The following is a 23,188-nucleotide window of genomic DNA, read 5'->3' as shown; positions in this document are numbered from 1 at the left end:
TCTCAGTCTGCTTCCTCTCAGTCTCCTTCCTCTCAGTCTGCTTCCTCTGCTTCCTCTCAGTCTACTTCCTCTCAGTCTTCTTCCAGGATGCCAGGGCAGAACAGGGTGTGTTACAGGGTGTGTTGCAGGGTGTGTTGCAGGGTGTGTTACAGGGTGTGTTGCAGGGTGTGTTGCAGGGCATACCGTCGACCAGCGGTTCACCCTGGGGCCCGGGTCAGAGGTTAAAGGTCAAAGGTCAGCGGTCAGGTGTTTTAGCGGTGGCTGGGAGAGGGGCTCCCGGGGGGCGTGGTCCAGGGCAGGGTCACCTGCTCGTATATCGGGGGCGGGCGTAGGAGGAGCTCCTCCTCACGGCCGTAGCCGGCGCCGCTCTTGTGTTCGGGGGACGGACCGGCGTACGGGTCCGGGGGGTGCGGGCGGTCCGGGTATTGCTGGCGGTCCGGGTGGTGGCGCGGGTGGTGCTGGTGGTGCGGGTGGTGCTGGTGGTGCGGGTGGTGGGTGTAGGCCTGGCTCAGCGCCAGGCTGAGGATCTCCGTCTTCTCCTTGTAGAAGCGCAGCTCGACGCCGCGGCGCCGGGCGAGCACCAGCTCCCGCTGGGCCACGGCGAGCTGCTCCGCCAGCCCCCCCGCCGAGCGCCGCTCGCGCTCCAGCCAGTCCAGGGCCATGCTGCTGCGGAGGAACTCGTCCAGGCCCCGCTTGGAGAAGTACGAGATCACACTCTGAGGGAGAGGGAGCGGAAACAACCCGGGGGTCGGTTCAGGGAGGGAGAGAGAGGGAGGGAGGGAGGGAGGGAGAGAGAGAGAGAGGGAGGGAAGGAGGGAGAGAGAGAGAGAGAAAGTGAGGGAGAGGGGGTGGAGAGAGAAGGAAAGAGAGAGGGGGAGGGAGGTGAGAGATAGGGAGAGGGAGGGAGGGAGGGAGAGAGAGGGAGAGAAAGGGAGAGAGAGAGTCAGAGAGAGAGAGAGAGGGTGGAGAGAGAAGGAGAGAGAGAGTCAGAGAGAGGGTGAGGGAGAGGGAGAGAGGGAGGAGAGAGTCAGAGAGGAATGAAAGAGGGAGAGAGAAAGAAAGAGAGAGTGAGAGATAGAGTGAGAGGGTTGAGAGTAGAAAAGAAAGGGGTTACTTTAGAGTAATCGATATTGAAATGCAGAACGGATACTTCATTATTTTGTATTGTATACAAAAACATAAGCAATCACACTCAGAGAGGGAAGCAGGAACAACCGTTATGTTTTAATATTTAAATACAGAATGAAAAAAGTAGATTTATAAACTTTATTTAAACATTTATTCTATACAAATGTGAAATTTAAAACCGAGGTCTTACCCGGCGTGAGCAGTGTTGGTCCTTCAGGGACTTCAGAGTCCCGTTCCAGTGCAACAGCTGGAACACTGTCATCATCTCCTATACAGAGGGAGGGAGGGAGGGAGGGGATGAGAGAGAGAGAGAGAGAGAGGGAGAGAGAGAAAGAGAGGGAAAGAGGGTGATGAAGATAGAGAGCGAGGGAGAGAGAGTGGGGGAGATGGAGGGTGACAGAGGTGGAGAGTAGAAAAGATGGGGGTTTCTTTAGAGTAATGATTTGGATCATAAACTGGGTAAACCCTGGTCTTTTAGCCCTGACAAAGATTAAGCATTAACTCCAAGCCATGACTAAATTGTGTGTGATTAGTTTGAAAGGATATTCTAAATATTCGCACACCTGGTAGGCTTAAGTGTCCCAGGTTCTGGCCATAACACAGTTGAGCATGATATTAAAGTTTAAACAACTATCATTTCTGGATTAACTGTCCCTGCTATTATGGTAGTCATATTTACCTGTCCATTCATTTTCTAAATCCTTGAATCATGTCTAACGTGGTGTGTGCGTGTGTGTGTATCTGTGTGTGTTTGTGCGCCCGCACACTCGTGAGTGCACACGTGTGTGTAATGACAGGATTTGAATGCACCTAGAGTGATAGGTGCATTCAACAGTGTTTATCTTGGCACTTCTTGCTTTAGGGTATAGCCGTGATAATTAAGCTGCTTCCTCAGGTCAATACAGGCTGCGAGCAGATGTGTTCGTGTTCCCCTGTGAGGCAGGAAAGTTCACCCCACCCCTGACTCCATCACGGAGGCCTCGTCTAAAGTTAAACACGGAGGCACTCGCACACAGATTCAACAAATAGAGGAAGAGAGACATTAAATATAACGAGAGGCCCGGAGAGTGAAACCACGTGGCACTGAAGTGGATCGTGAGCTCCTTGGACGATTCATTCAGTCATGTTGTCCGTCACACTCGATTTAACGCATTCTTTGCGATACAAAACCCCACGTTGTTTGCAATTATTAACTTGATTAGTAACTCAAACACGTTAACTCAACCGTGTGACTGGTCACAAGGTCTGGGTGTCCTTGAAGTGTTTGGAACTGCCAGAGTATCACTTGACGCCAGGTGACGTGAGTAGGCACCGAGGCGGAGGTGAGGAGCTGTAATGAGGCGCTCTACCTGGAACTCCAGCATGGTGCGACCCCTGTAGGAGTGGAGCAGCAGGCTGTAGGTGCCGATGCTGGTGCCTGGATCACACGCGTCCTCCAAAGACACCTGGTGAGAGAGGCACACTAAGCATGAGATGACCTCGGAAATCACAGAGTAGAAACAAGATATAACCGCATCATCCAGTGGTGTTTTTTTTTGTTTTTTTTAAGTCCTTGATTAGTACAATTTCAACTAGCTCGTAGCTTGAAATAACCTGGACATATCTGTCGGAAATTGCTGAGTGATAATGATGTCAATAATGTTATTAATAAAATCACATCCTATTACTGATCAATTCTACAAAAACAATATGCTGGCCAGCCGTCCCCCTCTCTTTGTTTACAAGAATCATTCTTGTCAATTCTATTGACCCCCCCTGGGCTCATGTGTGTGAGTGTGTGAGTGAGTGAGTGAGTGAGTGAGTGAGAGAGTGAGTGTGTGAGTGCATGTGTGTGTGAGTGAGTGAGTGAGTGAGTGAATGAGTGAGTGAGTGAGTGAGTGAGTGAGTGAGTGCGTGTCTGTGTGCGTGCCTGCGTGCGTGTGTATTCCTGCGTGCGTGTGTGTGTATTTGTGCGTGCGTGCGTGTGTGTGTATTTGTGCGTGCCTGCGTGCGTGTGTATTCCTGCGTGCGTGTGAGTGTATTTGTGCGTGCGTGCGTGTGTGTGTATTCGTGCGTGCGTGCGTGTGTGTGTATTTGTGCGTGCGTGTGTGTGTATTCGTGCGTGCGTGTGTGTGTATTTGTGCGTGCGTGCGTGTGTGTGTATTCGTGCGTGCGTGTGTGTGTATTCGTGCGTGCGTGTGTGTGTGTATTCGTGCGTGCGTGCATGTGTGTGTATTCCCGCGTGCGTGCGTGCGTGTGTGTGTATTCGTGCGTGCGTGTGTGTGTGTGCATTGGTGCCTGCATGCGTGCGTGTGTGTGTGCATTGGTGCCTGCGTGCGTGCGTGTGTGTGTGTGTGTGTGTGTGTGTGTGTGCATTGGTGCCTGTGTGCGTGTGTGTGTGTGTGTGTGTGCATTGGTGCGTGCGTGCGTGCGTGTGTGCATTGGTGCCTGCGTGCGTGTGTGTGTGCATTGGTGCCTGTGTGCGTGCGTGCGTGTGTGTGTGTGGGGGCTCACAGCGCTGTCGGCGGCCGCCTGCCTCAGGCTCTGGGAGATGAACGGGGGGCTGATGTGTCGCGACGGTAGCTCGTTCATCAGGGAGTTCATGAGCGCCACGCGGGCCGCGTCCCGACGGGCCTCCGCCTGCGTCTCACACACCTGTGGGGGGGGGGGGGGGGGGGAGAGGGAGGAGAGGGAGGAGGAGAGAGAGAGAGCGAGGAGAGGGAGGAGAGAGAGAGAGGAGAGAGAGGGTGGTGGAGGAGAGAGAGAGGAGGAGGAGAGAGAGAGGAGAGGGAGGAGAGAGAGAGGAGAGAGGGTGTCGGAGGAGAGGGAGAGTAGAGGGAGGTGGAGAAAGAAGAGAGGAGAGGGAGGAGGAGAGAGAGGAGGGTGGTGGAGGAGAGGGAGGTGGAGAGAGAGAGAGGAGAGGGAGGTGGAGGAGAGGGAGGTGGAGAAAGAAGAGAGGGGAGGGAGGAGGAGAGAGAGAGCAGAGAGGGAGTGAGGAGGAAGAGAGAGAGAGAGAGGTAAAGCACATTTTAACAACAAGGGTTGACCAACGTGCAGCACAGCTTAAAATAATTATGCAATTCCCAGCATAATATATGACAGACTGATGATAAACAATGAGAACAGTAAATAGAAGAGAGAGGCAGATGGTCTGTTTGATTGAAACGCCAGAGAGAAAGAAGTAGGTTTCCAGGTGGGATGTGACTGTTAGGAGCAAGGTTATGGGGAACATCCAGGAAATGTGTTGGTAACATTAGACTGCACACTTCTGCGAGTTCACAAGTGGTGATCATGGGATCAGTTCAATCAGGAACCAGATTAGCCAGGAGATCAGAGCCGTAGTGAACCAATAATAATCTGCCCTGAACTGGGGTAGCCTGGGTTACAATGAAGCTTTAGAAAACAGCCCAACCTTTGATGTGTGTGACTTCATATGGGATTGAGCTGTGTGTGTGTGTGTGTGTGTGTGTGTGTGTGTGTGTGTATGCGTGTGTGCGTGTGTGTGCGTGCATGTGTGTTTGCATGACTGAATATGTGTGTGATTGGGGTATGTGCGTGAATGTGTGGTATATGGTGTGTGTGTGTGTGTGTGTGTGTGTGTGTGTGTGACTGCATGTGTCTATTAGGGTGTGTATATGGGTCAGTGTGTATGGGTATGTGTGTGTGTGTGTGTGTGTGTGTGTGTGTGTGTGTGTGTGTATGTGTCCTCTGCACACTTACACACCAAAATCCAAGCAGTTGAACCACAACACATTCAGGGCTTCCCCCTAGTGCTCTGTCCTGACCAGTGTGGGTGGTGTTGAGGGGGAGGTGGAGGAGAGAGAGAGGGGAGGGAGGTGGAGGAGAGAGAGAGGGGATGGAGGTGGAGGAGAGAGAGAGGGGAGGGAGGTGGAGGAGAGAGAGAGGGGAGGGAGGTGGAGGAGAGAGAGAGGGGATGGAGGTGGAGGAGAGAGAGAGGGGAGGGAGGTGGAGGAGAGAGAGAGGGGAGGGAGGTGGAGGAGAGAGAGAGGGGAGGGAGGTGGAGGAGAGCGAGAGGAGAGGGAGGAGGAGGAGAGAGTAGAGGGAGGAGAGGGATGTGGAGGAGAGAGTAGAGGGAGGAGAGGGAGGTGGAGGAGAGGGAGGTGGAGGAGGGAGAGAGGAGAGGGAGGTGGAGGAGGGAGAGAGGGAGGTGGAGAGAGAGGGAGAGGATGAAAACAGTTGTTGGGCGGTGACAGTGAACGCACCCTGTAGTTCCCGAAGCAGCTCCCGCCCGGCAGGGTGACGTAGCAGACGTAGGGGGGGCCGGGCGTGGGGGCCGACTCGTACAGCAGCAGCAGGGCGCCCTGCTCCACCCGGGGGTCCTCCGCCCCCCCCTCCGTCAGCGGGCCGCTCTGCTTCTTCTGCCAGAAGTGGTGCAGCATGGCCACCACGTTCACTGGAGGGGAGGAGCTTATAGTGAGGACCAATGGGATGTTTGGAAGTTTACCGTTTTACCACTGTGGCAGTGGAAGTTTTACCACTGCCACCGCAGTGGTGGAACGCGCTCCCTGCCGACGTCAGGACCGCAGAGTCGCTCACCAGCTTCCGCAAAAGACTCAAGACTCAAGACTCACCTGTTCAGAGTTCACCTGGACTCTGCATAGCCTCCCCCTTACCCTTACCCCCCTCTTGCTCACTTATTGTTTGTTGTACGTCCTTACACTCAAAAATAGTATTTAGCATTGTGTCGCATCTTATCCTAGCTAGTGCACGGGGAATGGGTTAACCTAGATCTTCAATGCTTGGCACTTTCCATGATCAACTTTACTGTACTGACAGCAACATTTTGTTGTTTCTCTTTTTCTGACAAATGTACGGTATGTGTCGCTTTGGATGAAAGCGTCTGCTAAATGCTCTAAATGTAAATGTAAAGGTTGAGAAAGTGAGTCTATAGTCTACTGATCAATCATCTGGATTACCTCGTATATCACAGATCTAATGAGAGATCAAATGTAGCAGGACTTTCATTTTCCGAATTTGCCTTTTGTAATTGAATATTTACAATATTTTGTAATGATCATTTTTTTCCATGTAATATTCTGAGCCTCACTTCTAAGTTTGCTGCACTAAATTCCAGACTAAATAACAACATAAAAAGTGAAACTATTTTCATTATACACATGATCTCCAGTCATGCCTTTGTTCCTGTGTTTACATGAATTAGTGTTAATGTTGTTCGGTGTGTGCGAGGCGATAAAGTTTCAGTGGAACAACGTTCTCCAGAGGGTTTATTTGAACAGAGGTTAGTACAGAGGGGAACCGCCCCATCACCGGTGCTTAGGTCAGCGTTTCCTGAGCCTTTGAGCAATTTGACCCTCACACGCATTCAACCTGAGAACAACCTCACCCAAAACCACAACCTTGATATCAGCATATACTTACAGCCAAAGTACCAGTAGAATCAATCCAAGCATGGTCTGACATCTATCGGTTCAATATTTCTTCATCAGAAAATGAGAAACCATATTTCAAACAACATAATGTATGATGTAATAACGAAGTAAAACAATGCAGTGGTTGATTATTTTTCTCCTAAAACCAAAGATGGGTGTTATTCTGTTATTCTTGCTAACGTTCAGTCACTTGGTCGCGAGGAACCTCTCTGCTGGTCACGGCGTACTCACAGTCTTGGGGGGAGTCGGCGCTCTCACTCTTCAGCAGGTGGGACATCATGATGTTCTCCTGCATCTCCTCCGAGCTCATCATCGCTGCTCCGGCCTTCCTCATGTCTGCTCTCACGGCCGCGTCCCGACCGACTCGGTCCCCTCGTCTCCTCACCGCGTCTCCTCACCTCCTCTCTTCACCTCGTCTCCTCACCTCGTCTCCTCACCTCTCTGGCGGGCGTCCACAGCAGAGTGAGCGCAGGCAGCTTTCATCGCCCAGAGGACCAGGGCGGGGGGGGGGCTGCTGCGGAGGGGCCAGTCTCAAATCCTCGATGCTCTTCCTCAACTTGTATTCCACCCCCTTCCCTCAGCGCCTCTCTCCCACCTCTCCCCTCTCCTGTGTGAACGTCTCCCTGGTCAGCCCCTCTCTACCCCCCTTTCCTCTCTCCCCCCCTCTCCCCTCTTCTGTGTGAACGTCTCCCTGATCAGCCCCTCTCTCCCCCCCCCGGCCTCTCCTCTCTCCCCCCCTCTCCCCTCTCCTGTGTGAACGTCTCCCTGGTCAGCCCCTCTCTCCCCCCCCGCCTCTCCTCTCTCCCCCCTTCCGCCTCGCCCCTCTCCTGTGTGAACATCTCCCTGGTCAGCCCCTCCCTCCCCCCCCCCCCCCCCCGCCTCCCCTCTCTCCCCCCCTCTCCCCTCTCTGTGTGAACATCTCCCCGGGGGCTTCTCCTCCGAGGCGGACCACCTTTGTCCCCCATACTGCCAATTAGCTCCGAGGGCCCCCCTCACTCATTCTACACATACATACACACTTGCAAACGCCCGTTTGTCTTTTGCTTGCACTCTCCCTCTCTCTCTCACACACACACACACACTGAGGTCCTCCACTGGAATGCAGACCCCCCCCCCTCCCCCCCCCACCCCATCCTTTGCAGTGTGCAGCTGGCTAATCCCGGAGCGGAGTCACAGTTAAACAGGCATCGCTGCCCTGGTGAACCCTCAGCATGGAACACATTAGCCCCGAGATGATGAAGCTACTTGATAATAAACAGTTTCTACACCGGACATACCGTTTATATACCTCCAACGTGCTCCTCCTATAGAGGTCTGGGATGGAGGAGGAGGAGCTGGGGGAGGGGGGGGTGTGGGGCGTGTTGACTGTTCACACACTTGCCTATGCTCCGCGAGGCCGGCCGCGACGGAGCTCAATTCACCCCCTAGGTATGAATGGTCATTGTTCCGCTCTGAATTCAGCCGCTTCTCAAAGCCTCTTACACGTTAATGAACCACACAGTGAGAAAGGAGTGGTGGTTCCTAAGCTCCCGGGTTCCGTCCCGAGCTACGCAATGTGTGTGTCGACGCGGCCCCCTAAGGGAATCAGCATACGTTTCGCCGCCGCTCTGAGGCCAATGGCGTCGGGGTGTCAATCTTTCCGTGAGTTGATTGGTCGCAAGGGCGGCGGTGTTCCTTCCTTTCAGACGCTTGTCCGACTGTTGAGGAGCTTTGTGGCCGTGGCATCTCGCCGAGATGAAAGGTTTCCTAGGGGCTGACCTTGGAATGCACGGGGAACCCCATGAGTCTCCCCATGGGGAACCAGGTCAGATGTTAGCCAAGCAACAGGAACAGTCTTTTGTTTAGTGGAACACACTTTTATTTTTATTTTTTATTTTTTTATTTTTAAACACAGTTTATTGTCATGCGGCCACATTTGTATAAATCGTAGTTATTTACAACGCCTCTGCATGTTTTTAATTGGATGTCACAACACTTCCCGCCGTCTCTGGTGGGGTTCTGCCTCGGCAGCTCGGGTGAATGAACGACCTTTATACCGACTCACGCCAGCGAGCAGGAGCGGAACCCCAGCGACAAAGTCCTCGCGGTCCAACCACCACCCCCCCCCCCCCCCCCCCCCCCCCCCCCCGAGGGCAGCCCCCCCCCCCCTGCCCTCCTCAGCCCCAGAAGGCTCCGCACTCCAGGCTGGACTTGATGACGCCGTCGTTCTCCCTCCTGGCCTTGGTCTGCAGGTTGGCCTCTCCCTTCTGCAGACGCCTCCTCTGGGCGGACTTCTGCTGCTTGCCCAGCTGCCGGCGCACCTTCTGACGCACGACCTCCTGCAGGGCAGACACAAGACGCAGCACCGCCTTTACACAGTGTTACAGAACCATCGTGACCTGAACCATTACACAGTGTTACAGAACCATCGTGACCGGAACCATTACACAGTGTTACAGAACCATCGTGACCTGAACCATTACACAGTGTTACAGAACCATCGTGACCTGAACCATTACACAGTGTTACAGAACCATCGTCACCTGAACCATTACACAGTGTTACAGAACCATCGTGACCTGAACCATTACACAGTGTTACAGAACCATCGTGACCTGAACCATTACACAGTGTTACAGAACCATCGTCACCTGAACCATTACACAGTGTTACAGAACCATCGTGACCTGAACCATTACACAGTGTTACAGAACCATCGTCACCTGAACCATTACACAGTGTTAAGGAACCATCGTCACCTGAACCATTACACAGTGTTACAGAACCATCGTCACCTGAACCATTACACAGTGTTACAGAACCATTGTGACCTGAACCATTACACAGTGTTACAGAACCATCGTCACCTGAACCATTACACAGTGTTAAGGAACCATCGTCACCTGAACCATTACACAGTGTTACAGAACCATCGTGACCTGAACCATTACACAGTGTTACAGAACCATCGTCACCTGAACCATTACACACCATAGTGTTACACATCAGGACCTGAACCTTTATACAGTGTTACAGACATATCTGGACCATGATGATTTCCAAAGATTTTTCATTTCGTGCGTTTCAGCGTGTTGTGTGGTTGTGTGTGTCAGCGTGTTCGTGTCTGTGTGTTGGGTGGTTGTGTGTGTCAGCGTGCGTGTGTGTGTGTGGGGGGCGGCATTAGCTCAGGAGGTAGAGCGGGTTGGCTGGTAACCGCAAGGTTGCTGGTTCGATCCCCGGCTCCTCCTAGCTGAGTGTCGTGGTGTCCCTGAGCAAGACACCTCACCCTAATTGCTCCTGATGAGCTGGCTGTCGCCCTGCGTGGTTGACTCCGCCGTCGGTGTGTGCATGAATGGGTGAATGTCAGTCAACACTAAAGCGCTTTGGATAAAAGCGCTATATAACTGGAGGACCATGAGTATCAGCGTGTTGTGTGGTTGTGCGTGTCAGCAGGTGCGTGGCGACTCACGGGCGGTATGGTGGAGCAGCTGCCCACGCTCCCCATGGTGCACTCGCTGTCCGTTCTCCTGCGGTGCTCGTTGAGGTGCAGCAGGCTGTCTTCGTCTCTGCGGGAGAGAACCAAACGGATCAGCATTCACAACGCAACACAGACAATTACTGGAGATGGAGAACATGGATGGTGCCCTGGCATGAAACACAAGGTAGCCAGTGTGGCTGATTTCCGTGTATTGACTGGACAGGGCACACACACAACTTTAAATAATTTGTCAATTTGAATTATTATGGTCAATCGTTTTTTTGTTATTGTTACGTAGGACATGAGTGGTTTCAGCCTGTCACCTGAATGGTTTGAACTCTCTGTTGGCGGCCGACAGGTCGAGCAGCTCCGGACACCGGTCCTCCTCTTCTCCTTGTCCTCCTCCGTCGTGGTCCCCTCCAGCCTCTTCTCTCCCCTCCGTCCCTTCTCCCTCTTCAGCCCTGCAGACCGCCAGCTCCGCCTTCAGCTCCACTTCCTGCTCCGTCTGCTCCTCCGCCTTCTCCGTCACCAACTCTGTCTTCGTCTCTTCTTCTTCTCTGGTCTTCTCCTCCTCCTCCTCCTCTTCTGCGTTCCGTGAGTCTGTCTGTGTCTCTCCGAGTTTCAGCCCGTCCAGTTCCAGCATCACGTGTTTGTATTCCTCCATGTCGACGCCTTGCACCTCTCTGTTCTCATATTCCCCTTCCTCCTCCTCCTCCTCCTCCTCCTCATCATCATTATCGTCGTCGTCCCCCTCGCTCTCGGGCCCGGCGGGGTGCAGCAGGGCTCCGTCTCTCTCCATCTCTTTGGTGAAACCGCTGGCTGAGATCTCCACGTCCAGACAGCAGGACCGCCTGTAGAGCACAGACACAGAACAACAGAACTGATGGGTTAGTAGTGTTCCCATTTGGTTAAAACCACTGGTTTACAGACGGGGACACTGGTTTACAGACAGAGGGACACTGGTTTACAGACTGAGAGACACTGGTTTACAGACCGAGAGACACTGGTTTACAGACCGAGAGACACTGGTTTAAAGACAGAGAGACACTGGTTTACAGACAGAGAGATATTGGTTTAAAGACAGAGAGACACTGGTTTACAGACAGAGAGATATTGGTTTAAAGACAGAGAGACACTGGTTTACAGACAGATTGCCACTGGTTCACAGGCGGGACACTGGTCAGTTAGTCACCTGATGTCTTTGAAGGTCGGGTACAGCTCACTCTCATAATTGTAACGTTTTGCGAAGTAATCTCGGACGCATTTGACATCTCGCTCAAAGTACCTGGAAACCAAAGGTCAAAGAGAGAGACAAAAGGTCACACATAATCTCCTGATAGGGCGAATGTCCACATGAATGATGTCATGAGGGCGGGACGGACCACTCGGCGTTGAAGTGGGACGTGGAGACCATCTGGGGGAAGTCGATCATGGTCACATGGTCACTGTCGTCCAACATCAGGTTGAACTCGTTAAAGTCTCCGTGGATGAGGCCGTGATTGGCCAGCTTGACGATGAGCTCCATGATCTCGCTGTACAGACCGGGGGGATCCTGCAGCTCCCGGATCTGACACCTAGAGGCGGACAAAACGTCAAGAGAAAAGGCTGTAAATAACCTGGATTTACATTACCTGGCAACCCAAAACTTCAACCATTGAGGGCAATAGGAGTCCTTATTTAAAGCTTATCCTATGCTTTTAAACCGTTGTGCATTTAAGTCAAGATTTGGACCACGATCCAGCCATAGCACTAGGATGTACCACACTATTGTGCTTATTATCCAACATAAGATGCTTCAGAGTTTGGTTTTCCTTTAAGCACAGAAGGATAGTTTTAAAGGCAGGGCTGTCCGTTTACACACATTGGATATCCATTGATGAGCTCCATCACCACAGCGTGTCTGTTGTAGTCCACTGGTCTGGGGACAGGGAAGCCACGCTCATACAACACCTGGGAACGAGACACCGATTATTAACGCTAGAGTGGATTGACCACAACAGATACAGCTGTCGGCTGCCTCCTCAAATTACCCATTTTAATAAAGTGCTTTTCGTCCAAATCAGCAATACAGGGTGCTTACCAAGGGAAACAAGACAACAAAATCAAGAAATAAGTTTGGAATAAAAGCAACATCAGAATCACAGAGACACATTCGAGAGCTGAGAATACATGAGGTGATAATCTCCGAAGGGATGGAATTAGGAGAAGGCGAACTAAAAGGACTCAATGAGATGTTTCCTCTGTGCCTCACCTTCATGTAGGCAAACTCCTTCATGGCGGAGAGGCGGGAGAGGTAGAGCCAGGAGATGTTCTTCCTGTGCTTGTGGTAGTCCCTCTTGTTCTTGAGGTTCCTGAAGGACGTTCTCCCCAGTCTGTGGAGCTTCAAGGCGTACTGCTCCCCCTCAGGACTGGCGACAATGTAAATATCTACGAGGGAATGGGTGGAGAAGTTCATCTCCACATCATCAGGCATACATTTCTGCACGATTACCAGATCATCTACACAATGTTGTCAAATTGTATCTGTAACAGTGTAATTACAATTGTGTAATTGTTGTATCTTTTAGAGTACTTGAGAATATCTAGACATGTCATTGGATTTGTAGTTATTATTAAGTAATGATCCCTTGAATGGCCCTTGTTGGATTGCCTTGATAATTGTGAAACTGTAACTCCCCGTTAAGCATCTCTAGACGTACCGGACTCCTTCCCGACGCCCATCTGGTTGCCCACAGAGAGCAGGACCTCTCTGGCACAGAAGGTCTTCAGCGCAAGGTAGTCATAGCCCCCGTAGTTCAGCCGGTAACCGTGCACAGCTGAGGAACACAACAACAACAACAACAAAACGATTCAATATCTTCAGTTGCACTTCCTCGCATTTGGTCCATCTTGAGCCGACGTCTGAGAGGATATTCAAGGAGTGGAGTTCTAGAATGATGTGCATGCTCTTACTCTTTGTGTGTTCATAGGCCAGAAGCTTGTGTTTCACGAGTTCTCTGAGGATCTTGTTGCAGCCCCCGTGTTTCAGGCTGGCGATGGAGGCCAGCAGACTCACAGGAACGATTTCATGGTTTTTCATTCCCATTTCCACCTGTTCACAGAAAACACAAACGTTAGATGTGTGTCACAGCAATTAATACAAAGACAGGGAATTAGGCTATTACAGCGTGAATGACAGGAGAGTACAGAGCCAAGACATTACATTAAGAATCTTTCTATACACAACAATGCAAAAATAACGGTAAACATCATGAGGTAGACATTATTACCAGTTGATGCTACTACTATTTCATATCATAGCAGCTATATAACTGTTACAGCTCTTCTCTTCGTATATAGCTGTTGCTGGAAATGCAACACATGAACACACACACACGCGCACACACACAGCAAATAGTCCTGCAACATGTTGATGATGTATAGTATAGTAGGTGTATAGTATAGTGTATAGTATCAGTCGTGTATAGTATTAGTAGTGTATGGTATAGTGTATCAGGCTGGGATGGACAGTCACAGACTCTACACTACTACACTACACAAACACAACATCTGATTGTAAAGATGCTCACCGCGGTCAGGACCCGGAAGTCATCCCGGGACAGGTACCTCAGAATCACGACGTTTAGTTTACCCATGTTTAAAGAACCAACCCGGAGGAGATTAAACGATGTTTTTAACTCGGAGGCAGCTCCACATTTTTTTATAAACACACGTTTTCCAGCCGGAGGTTGAAGGACAGGAAGTGACGTCCCACATGGGATCCGGTTGTGTTCACTTCCCGTTGAGGACCCACGCTGGTTTTTATTAGAGTTATCATATACATATATTCCGACTGGTATCACATTATTCGATTATATAACTAGTATAGAGAAAACCTTTACGGAAAACAATCGTGAGTATGACAAGTAAGATAAATGTCATAACTTTATTTGATGTTATTGGATATACTATAATATATCAACAACTGGAAATAGACTATAATATATAAAATACTGGAGATAGAATATATTTACTGCTATTCGCCATAACATAGGTGTCATCATGTTGGGCCATAACGTGGTTGGGCAATAACGTGGTGAGGGTTAGTGACCGGCCCTTCACTGCCCCCTAGTGGTGCATTCTCATATTACCCTGATTCAGGCATTGGATGTAATCATATCAAAGGTCCCATGACATGCCACAGCCATGGGACCATTAATAATACATAACAACAAACCGACATGATTTGATCCGGACTAATTTCCCCTCCCAATGAGGAGACAGGCCGAGATAGAGAAATTTTAACAAAAGCAAGAAAAAGAAAAATGGATGTATAAAGAAATGCATTTTTGGACAACTCAGCGAGGCAAAGGCAATCATAACTATATATATATATATCCCTATTCCTCCTTAGTAAAGCACAACAAAAATATAAGCAATTTTAATAGATGTTTAATAGATAAATGACTTTCCGAAAATGTGAATATACATACAGCAATACACTTTAATTCGTGACTTTAGGACTCATTTTGTGCACTGTATCATATGTTTGGGGGGGGGGGGGGGCTGGGGAGATTTACTGGCAGGTCTCTGTTGCCATAGCAGCTGGATTCTGGGCATTCCTCGGGCAGGTAGGTTCCAAACTCGGTGTTTACCCCAGACTGCCCTGTGACAGACAGGGCTCTGTTCGGCTCTCAAAGCACACACACACACAGCCCCATATGGTCACGCAACACACATATGGTCACACAACACACACACACACACACACGCACATATGGTCACACAACACACATATGGTCACACAACACACACACACACACACACACACTCTGAGTCCTGCCCAGCGTTGGCTCAGTGGAATTCCTCCATTGGTTTATTTAACGTTCTGCGGTGCAGTGAGGTCCAGGGGAAGCCAAGCGTGTGTGTGTGTGTGTGTGTGTGAGAGAGAGAGAGTTTGATCATGTATGTGTGGGTGTGTGTGTGTGTGAGAGACTTTGATCATATAAGTGTGTGTGTGTGTGTGTGTGTGTGTGTGTGTGTGTGTGTGTGTGAATGTGAGTGAGCATATGGGCCTGGATGTATTTGCATAATTGTGCATGTGCATTAAGTTGAAATTATTTCTGTTTTCTCCATGCTGATTAGCTTGTGTAGTGAACTGGTCTCTCCTCATGCTCCCACAGCTCGCTGGCTCCTCCAACCAGTACATGATCCGTGTGGACGTGGACGTCTCCAGGCACACCAGAGGGTTAAGCACCCTGCAGGTCAGGCTGGTGGACTTCACTTCTGGAAGCATCATCGTCAACTCAGTATAGAAACAAACAACGTAGAACATAACCATACCAGACAACATAGAACAGAACCGTACCAGACAACATAGAACAGAACCATACCAGACAACATAACATAACCATATCAGACAACATAGAACAGAACTATACCAGACAACATAGAACAGAACCGTACCAGACAACATAGAACAGAACCATACCAGACAACATAGAACAGAACCATACCAGACAACATAGAACTTAACATAACTACATTACGTCTATTTATGTTAACAATGTTAACTGTTTAACTCTATGAGGTGAAGTGGATGATGTTTTGGAAACTGACATGGAGATGGACATGGAGATCCATGGTGATGGAAGGAGTTCAGCGTACTTCTGCAACGGGGGAGCAGCTGCTTTTAGAGCAGGATGGTCCGGTGGACGTGGACCTCTGGGGGTCCAGCCCCTGGAAGAGGTGGTGGGCATGGTGGGTGGGGTCCGGGTTTAGCCTCTCAGCCCTGTTGACAGCATGCAGGGCAGAGCTGAAGTCGTGTATTGACGGAAGGGATGCAAGTCATTGATTTGCCCTCAATGCTCTGAACCTCCCGATACTCACTGTGACACCTGTGTGGTGTGGTCTTGGTCTTACCGGTACTAAGAGAGAGGCTCAGAGCGGTTGATGTGCGGTGGTGCCCCTCTGCTGCAGTTCTGCCGGCTGAAGCCAGAGGGCACTGTGACACAGATCGACGGATCCTCTCTTTGTCTCCCTCGCCTTTTGTTCTGCGCCTGAGGAGAACTCGATGTTGTACACATCACGTATCTCTGCTCCTCTTTTTTCTTTTCTCTCGGATGACTCCAGTCCAGTGATCACTTGAAACGTTTTAATTCACCGCGTTGTTTGTAGTTTGTTTGTTCACGGTTGTCTAGAGCTAGTTGGGGCATTGCGCCTTTTACTTAGAATACTTAGAATAAAGAAGTAGAAGAAAGAAAGCTATTCCTGTCAAAGATAATGGTCCTAACGACCCAGACATAACGTGGCTGGATTTAATTCATACTATCATTTCATACATGCTAGCAATTATATTGACAGTATTCCAGACTCTATGATTATACACACTGTATAATTATCATAGTGATGAGGGGAATCTAGGGCAGGGGCTGCTGTTTTAATATCTACAGCAGCAACAACAGTTTTCCACCCTATTGCTATTCTAAACCAATACTGTATGAATTAAAAATAAGATTTCTATGATCATGTGTTGTTCCAGTGTTACTGGGGCGATTCCAGTGAGGTTCCAGTGTTACTGAGGCGATTCCAGTGAGGTTCCAGTGTTACTGGTGCGATTCCAGTGAGATTCCAGTGTTACTGGTGCGATTCCAGTGAGGCAACCAATCCCTTCACTGGACGCAGATATTATTTTCTCATTTTTGTGTTTCTCACTTTCCCAGACAAAGGGAATCACATGATAACGCTCACTGCACTGATCTTTTAAAACAAGTTATTTTTTTTATTGGATTAACATGAGATCATAAGATAATTGCATTCAGATGGACCTCTTCTAACATCCTGCAGTCCGCACAGCAACGTGTGTGTGTTCATCAGTGTTGAGGCCCAACAGGCCCTGGAAGTCCCCCGTCCAGGAACATCTCAGGCCTTTGGAGAGCGCTGGGCAGCGTTACCGGGAACAGGATGAAAGGCTCCGACACATGTGATGCACATGGGTTTCAAAGCCAAAACAAGAACCATTTCGCAGTGGTTCAGAAAGAGAAAGCGTTTTTTGTTCATTTATCTGATGTTCAATCGATGTCATTTCTTAACGGCTGTGTTCATTTCTAGGCTAACACTTTTCAGGGAATCCACCCAATGGGCCTTCAGGTCATTCCGTTATCTACAAACCACCAATCTCCTGGCCACGGGTCCGTGTGTCATTCTGATCAGTTGATCTGGTGAAACCCCCAGTGAGCCCCGCCCCCAGGGCTCCGTAAGCTCCTCCCCCAGCGCTCCACAAGCTCCTCCCCAAGGCTCCACAAGCTCCTCCCCCTGGGCTCCGAGTGTCAGCTGGTTGACTTCCGTTCCTCCCTTGGTTTTTAATCCGTTCCCGGTTCTTTCCAACCAGGCCAATGCGACCTGATCCGTGGGCTCCCAGCGATTGTAAATGAAGAACGTCGAGGCAGGAAGGACTTGACAGGCAGGGCTAAGCCCTCCGGGGCCCCGACATCCAATAACACATGGAGCGGGGCCGGAGACGGGCCCCCAGTGTGCTCGGCCTGCCAGCGCAGGATTAAAGGGCGAGGGTTTGGATCTGTGGAATTATCCGGACCGCGGCTCACAGCCCGTCCCCAGACAGCCGGGAGAGCAGAACGACTTCTCCCTCCATTCCACACCGCCTCCCAAATGTATATATTTATCTTCCCCCTCTTTTAATCGATGCTCGCCCTAAACTAGGTGCTTCCAATTTATAGCGAAACTAACCCTTAATTGTGTCCCCCCCCCGGCCCCCCCTCTGTCCTCCCTTCCCGCTCTCCGGCGGCGGCCATTAGGCAGCGGTCTAAAAGGTTAGGGCTCTGTCCACTCTGGAGAGCGTGTACTCTCAGCGGACTTTGCAGAGAATGAAGATTCTTTGATTATAAATTAATGAGGCTCTGTCCGGCAGTAGATGAAAGTGGGAGCTAGGTAGGGCGTGTGATGAAAGGGGCCTCTGAGCGGCGCGGGACGCGTTTGAAGCCAGGCGCCACATTTGATGTGAACATTTCAAAGCCCGCGAAGCCCGCCGGTGCACACCGTCCGGGGGCATTGGGGGAGCGAGTCGTTGTCGGGTGGTGCCGCGGTAACCCGCGGTATCCCACGGTAACCCTCGGTATCCCACGGTAACCCGCGGTAACCCGCGGTATCCCGCGGTAACCCGCGGTAACCCGCGGTAACCGGTTAAAGCTGCGGTGGTACGCGCAGGGGCCGTCTTAAAGGAGGCGAGGGTGAAGGCCGCAGGGTGAGGCGGGGTGAGAGAGTGTCTGGTGTCACCCTGGGGTGTTTCAGCGCTGGTGATGGTGCACTCCGGCTCCGGCGGTGTGTGTGAAGGACGGACGGACAGACGGACGGACGGACGCGGCGGACCCCTGGGGAGAGGCTCAGGATGAGGCTCTCAGGGTTCGCCTCGGTGCACTGGTTCAGACATCGTGTGTGTGTGTGTGTCTGTGATGAGAACCATATCTGTGTGTCTGAAGATAAACGTGAGTGTGTGTGCGTGTCAGTGTGAGAATCTGGGTTTGACTTTCACTGTAGCTTCTACGACCTCCGGGATGACTCCTCTGTCACCCTTTAGAGGATGTTATCTACACACACACAGATACACACACACACACACACACACACACTGACTCCCTTGCGTATTTAACTGCCTTCTTTTTGTTTTCCAGCGGCGCGAGCTGAGAGGGAAAATGTTGCCGGTCGGTGGTGAGGGGCGGAGCCTCCTCGCAACAGGCCGCTCTTTGTCCGCTATCTCCTGCGTCTGGGCGGCCATCCTGTGTTTGGAAACATCAAATCTGATTAGATTAAACCAGAGGAGAGCAGATCCACTTACCCCGGCCGCTCTGCCCAGGCCCCCGCCGAACAATGTGGGGCTCTCAGGGGCCCGCACGGCCCGCCGGGGAGCGAGGGGCCCGGGGAGAAACACGAGGCGGTCGGAGGGTCAGCCCCGCTCACAGCCCCAGGTGAGGCCGCTGGACGGACAGGTAGACACGCACGCACGCGCGTGCGCGCACACACACACACACACACACACACACACACACACACACACACACACACGGGTGCTCACGACATGGATACAGACACATGCACACACACGCACACAAACACGCACACACACACACAAACACAGACGCACACACTAACGCGCGCACACACACAAATGCAGATGCACACACAAACGCAGACGCACACACACACATACACACACAAACACACCCTAACGCAGATGCACACACACACAAACGCAGATGCACACACTAGGGCACACACACAGACACACACACACACAATTGCCTCAGGTTATATATACAGAATTGAGAACCCTTTCTGTGGCTTCTGGTTCCAGGTACCAGTGAACACTAGTGTCTTCTGGTACCTACTGAGTAGTTACAGGTACCAGTGAACACTAGTTGTACCAGTACCAGTGACCAGATTTCAACACTTGATTGGAAGCAGGGTGCAAAGCATTCATTTCCAGAGATCTGTGAGAGACGTTAAAATGTACTTCCCCTCCATGTATTATGTAAATCTGCACCATGTTCACTTTCAGTGCTGCAGTCATCAATTTTGTTCCAAAGAACCTCCAAATTGAATTTATGAGTGTCTAAAAAATTAAACTCGTCCACCGGCGACAGAATATTTCTCACAAAATCAATTTGGTCTGAAGGCAATAAAGTCTAATTCCGAACCAATGTGATTGCTGAAGTGCAGGAAGTTCCACAGTGCATTAGATTTGAATATATTACATTTAATATCAAAGTAAGTCCATATGTGCAGCTTCCCACTACACACACAGATTTAGAATATAAGAAGCCCACAGACATATTTGCATGGTACACTCAGCAAACAATCAGTCGGATAGATTTCCGGAGATAGACGGAGCGTACAGTGTGTCAGTCCATCTGCGTGTGTGTGTGTGTGTGTGTGTGTGTACATGAATGTGTGTCTTCATGTACATGAATACTCTGCTCCTGTGGCCAGGCAGGACTGAGATGTGAGAGATGTTCCCACAGAGCTTCCCTGGTAATGAGGCCGGGTCGGCCATGAATGCAAATGAAAGCTAATGTACACAGACGCATCTCCATGTGGCCCTGAAAGGTTTAATAAAGTTGGTTCCTGGGTCCAAAGCAGTGGAGCGTGGGCCGTACACGGAGGGTGAACTGAGGCCAGCGTGTCGTTGAAGAGTGGAGCTATTGGAGCGGGTCGGGCTGCTGGAATATCGGCATGCAGTTTTACTTTTACTGCTTGTAAGTAGAATTCATCAAGCAAAAAAGTAAATACGCGTGTGTGCGTGTGTCTGTACATTGGACGTGGTGTGTGTGTGTGTGTGTGTGTGCGTGCGTGCGTGCGTGTATGTGCATGTGCGGGAGGGAGAGGAAAACATGAGTGATGCAACCGAAGCCTTTTTCAGATAATAACATGCCACAGTGATAGAGAGGGCCGCTAACTAATAGGACTTCCTAGATGATCCTCTCCTTCACCCTGTAACACTTTAAACACACACACACACACACACACACACACACACACACACACCCGTCCGCTCTCGCTCCCCCTTGTGTTGCTTGTCACACGGTTAGTAATAGGATCACTGGGAGATAGGCCCTGCATCCGTCAAAGCGAGAGTGCAAGTCTGTGGCTCTCACACAAAGGCGCAGCCACACACACACATCCTCCACGCGGATCACATGGTGTCACAGGGCCGCCGCGCCCGCCTCTTTATCTCCCCGCTCTCGCACACCCGCTATACAATACATCAGCCACATCTCTGTGTGCTGATGCGGATGCATGCGTGCATATGTGTTTGTGTGTATGTGCGCGCGCGTGCTTGTGCGCGCGCGCACGTCTAAGTGTATCTGTGTGCCGGCTTTAATAGCATTAACTCCCGCGAGCGTGAAATGAGTCGGAGTCCCGCGCTATCTGTCTTTAAGAGCAGGCTGTTAGAGTGGCTGGAGTGAGCTGATGGATGCTGTTGGCCTGCAGTCTGCACAGGAGATGGACCTGTTAGTGTGGGCCCAGGCTCCGCCGCTGCCACGGCTCCCGGAGCGGAGCGTCAAGAAGGATCCGTGATGTTTGTCCTCTCCTCTCGCGGCTCACCGCCATGAAATGGGTCTTGTGCTTCTCGGTTCCCTGTCTTATATCTCGTTTTTTTTTCTTTTTTACTGTGATTTTATCACAGTTGTCATGAACAGGATATGAATACAGTGCAGAAATGAGTTTATGGGTCGGTACCTGTTTTGTCAAACATAGATAAAAGTGATAAGGTGAATGGATCTCATGGTGGAGGTACAGCTCATCAATACTAAAGCCTTGGTTCAGCCTCTGTATGAACAGGAACACGAGCCTCATCAGGGTACAAAGGACCCGTCCAGCTTTGTTCTGCTAGTGATCAGTGGGAGCCCAGCTGCCACATTTATATATGTAAAACAGAATTATTTATCAATCCTGGGGAACAATCAATACAAAAAAGAGCTGCTTCAAAGGCTTACCACGTCATCTAGTCTTCACTAGCAGGATATGTGTGTGTGTGTGTGTGTGTGTGTGTGTGTGTGTGTGTGTGTGTGTGTGTGTGTGTGTGTGTGTGTGTGTGTGTGTGTGTGTGTGTGTGTGATAAATACCAAAGACTAAGTATCAAGGTACCATGTGAACTCCCTCTGGTAGTTTGGATTCTTACTTTCTGTCCCAACTCTCCTTCCAGTCCACTCTGTGTTTTTCCTCTAGCCTCTGGAGTTTCAGAAACACAAGACACCCACACACGCACGCACGCACGCACGCATGCACGCACACACACACACACACGCGCGTGCGCATGCACATCCGCAAGACCATGCATCACAGTAATCACACTGCAAGGGATGTTGGGTAATCTGGTTAGCGATGTCAGGAACGTAAATCAACTCCAATCATTCTTGCGTTTTCATTGGGCCCCTCCGGTCACAACGAGACGAGATTGGTCACCCTTTCAGCCAACTGGCTCTCTCTATCCGTCTCCGACTGGCCAGTCGTGTTTCTGCAGCAGAGCTCAGTCTGACACTAAGCATCTCGTATTGCTGCTGATTCAAAGGGTGGATTCACTCCCATTCCAGCAGGATATATATATATATATATATATATATATATATATATATATATATATATAGCATGGGCCTTCTGCTCGAAACTTCGGTCCTTTGAAGTCCTGTGGGTCTTTCTGTTCATGCAAATGAGTTCCACACACAAAGATTCTTCAAGCCCGGTCTGTGACACTCTGACACTCTCTTCGCTCGCTCGGCGGTGAAGTGAGTGGCGTTGCGCCGCCGTCTTCTGATGCTGCCGGCGTATCCTCCCATCCTCCTCACCCTCACTGTCCACCCACCTTACACACATATCCCCTCCCACTCTTTCTTCTCCTCTCTCTTCATCTGTCCTCCAGTAGGATTGCTTTATTCCTTCCCGGTGCCTGTGTCCACTCCCCGCTGCTCTGCCTCCCCGACCGCCGACAGAGCCGAGCCGTTTGCTTCTGATACTTCTCTTAATTAAACCGGATCCTGGTTGTTTGAGCGAGGCGTGGTGTGTTTGTCTCATGTCTAATTAGCTGTGTTGTTGTTTGTGCCTTAGGACTAAACAACTTGTTCCCGTTCTAGAGCATGCTGACTTATATGCCTCATGCAGTGTAGCGCATTATAATCGAATCGAATCGTGTGCTTAAATATTGCTTTTGTGTGCGTGTGCTTGTTTGTGTCGGTGCTAGTGTGAATGTGTGTGCGTGCGTGTGTATGTATGTTTGTGTCGGTGCCAGTGTGTGTGTGTGTGTGTGTGTGTGTGTGTGTGCACGTGTATGTGCGCGTGCATGCATGTTTGTGTCAGTGACAGTGTGTGTGTGTGTCTGTGTGTGTGTGTGCGTGTGTGTGTGTCTCTCTGACTTGATACACACCGACGCCGAGGCGTGTTGTTCCATCGCCATGACTCCCAAACACTGCTTAACAAAAGCCCCGGCTCCGTTGTGCATGTTGGGCATAAATTAACGATCGCAGCCTCCTACCTCCTTCAAGGCAAGGTAACCAATTAGTCTGACCTTCAACCCCGGCCCCCTGATAAGGGCCTTTTGTACATCCCTGCTCCACAAGCCAGTGTGTGTGTATGTGACGGGCAAGGCGATGAGATGCTTATTATGGGCTGCGTATTGTGCCTGGTAGCACAATGTACAACCTGGGGCCGGGGCGAGTGTCACCTT

At 50.6% G+C, this 23,188-nt stretch overlaps 3 protein-coding genes across 3 annotated transcripts in view; 1 reads left to right on the top strand and 2 right to left on the bottom strand.

Moving 5' to 3' along the window:
• Positions 1–251: 251 nt before the first annotated feature.
• On the bottom strand, positions 252–6,852 carry LOC311343957 (protein limb expression 1 homolog; the record flags this gene model as incomplete). Its single annotated transcript, XM_084468912.1, has 6 exons — positions 252–716; positions 1,319–1,396; positions 2,478–2,573; positions 3,622–3,762; positions 5,331–5,521; positions 6,750–6,852. The coding sequence occupies 6 exons, from the start codon at positions 6,850–6,852 to the stop codon at positions 252–254; spliced, it is 1,074 nt and encodes a 357-aa protein (XP_084325038.1).
• A 1,512-nt stretch (positions 6,853–8,364) lies between these two features.
• On the bottom strand, positions 8,365–13,694 carry riok2 (RIO kinase 2 (yeast)). The gene is made up of 10 exons (XM_084467575.1): positions 13,545–13,694; positions 12,928–13,066; positions 12,675–12,791; positions 12,227–12,402; positions 11,837–11,925; positions 11,358–11,549; positions 11,168–11,260; positions 10,299–10,826; positions 9,967–10,063; positions 8,365–8,836 (listed from the first exon to the last, which is right to left on the bottom strand). The coding sequence occupies exons 1-10, from the start codon at positions 13,608–13,610 to the stop codon at positions 8,675–8,677; spliced, it is 1,659 nt and encodes a 552-aa protein (XP_084323701.1). The 5' UTR covers positions 13,611–13,694; the 3' UTR covers positions 8,365–8,674.
• A 1,879-nt stretch (positions 13,695–15,573) lies between these two features.
• The window catches only part of rgmb (repulsive guidance molecule BMP co-receptor b), a gene marked incomplete at both ends in the record, with an annotated part of 8,500 nt that continues 885 nt past the window's right edge, over positions 15,574–23,188 (top strand). Inside the window, one exon of the mRNA XM_084468911.1 lies at positions 15,574–15,714. Within this exon, the coding sequence (XP_084325037.1) occupies positions 15,574–15,714 (141 nt within the window). The remainder of the gene's footprint in view (positions 15,715–23,188) is intronic.

Source organism: Micromesistius poutassou (assembly GCF_964030765.1).
Source record: "Micromesistius poutassou genome assembly, chromosome: 5".
NCBI lineage: Eukaryota > Metazoa > Chordata > Actinopteri > Gadiformes > Gadidae > Micromesistius > Micromesistius poutassou.
Note: the sequence above shows the minus strand (reverse complement) of the source record. Positions and strands in the feature narration are given on the sequence as shown.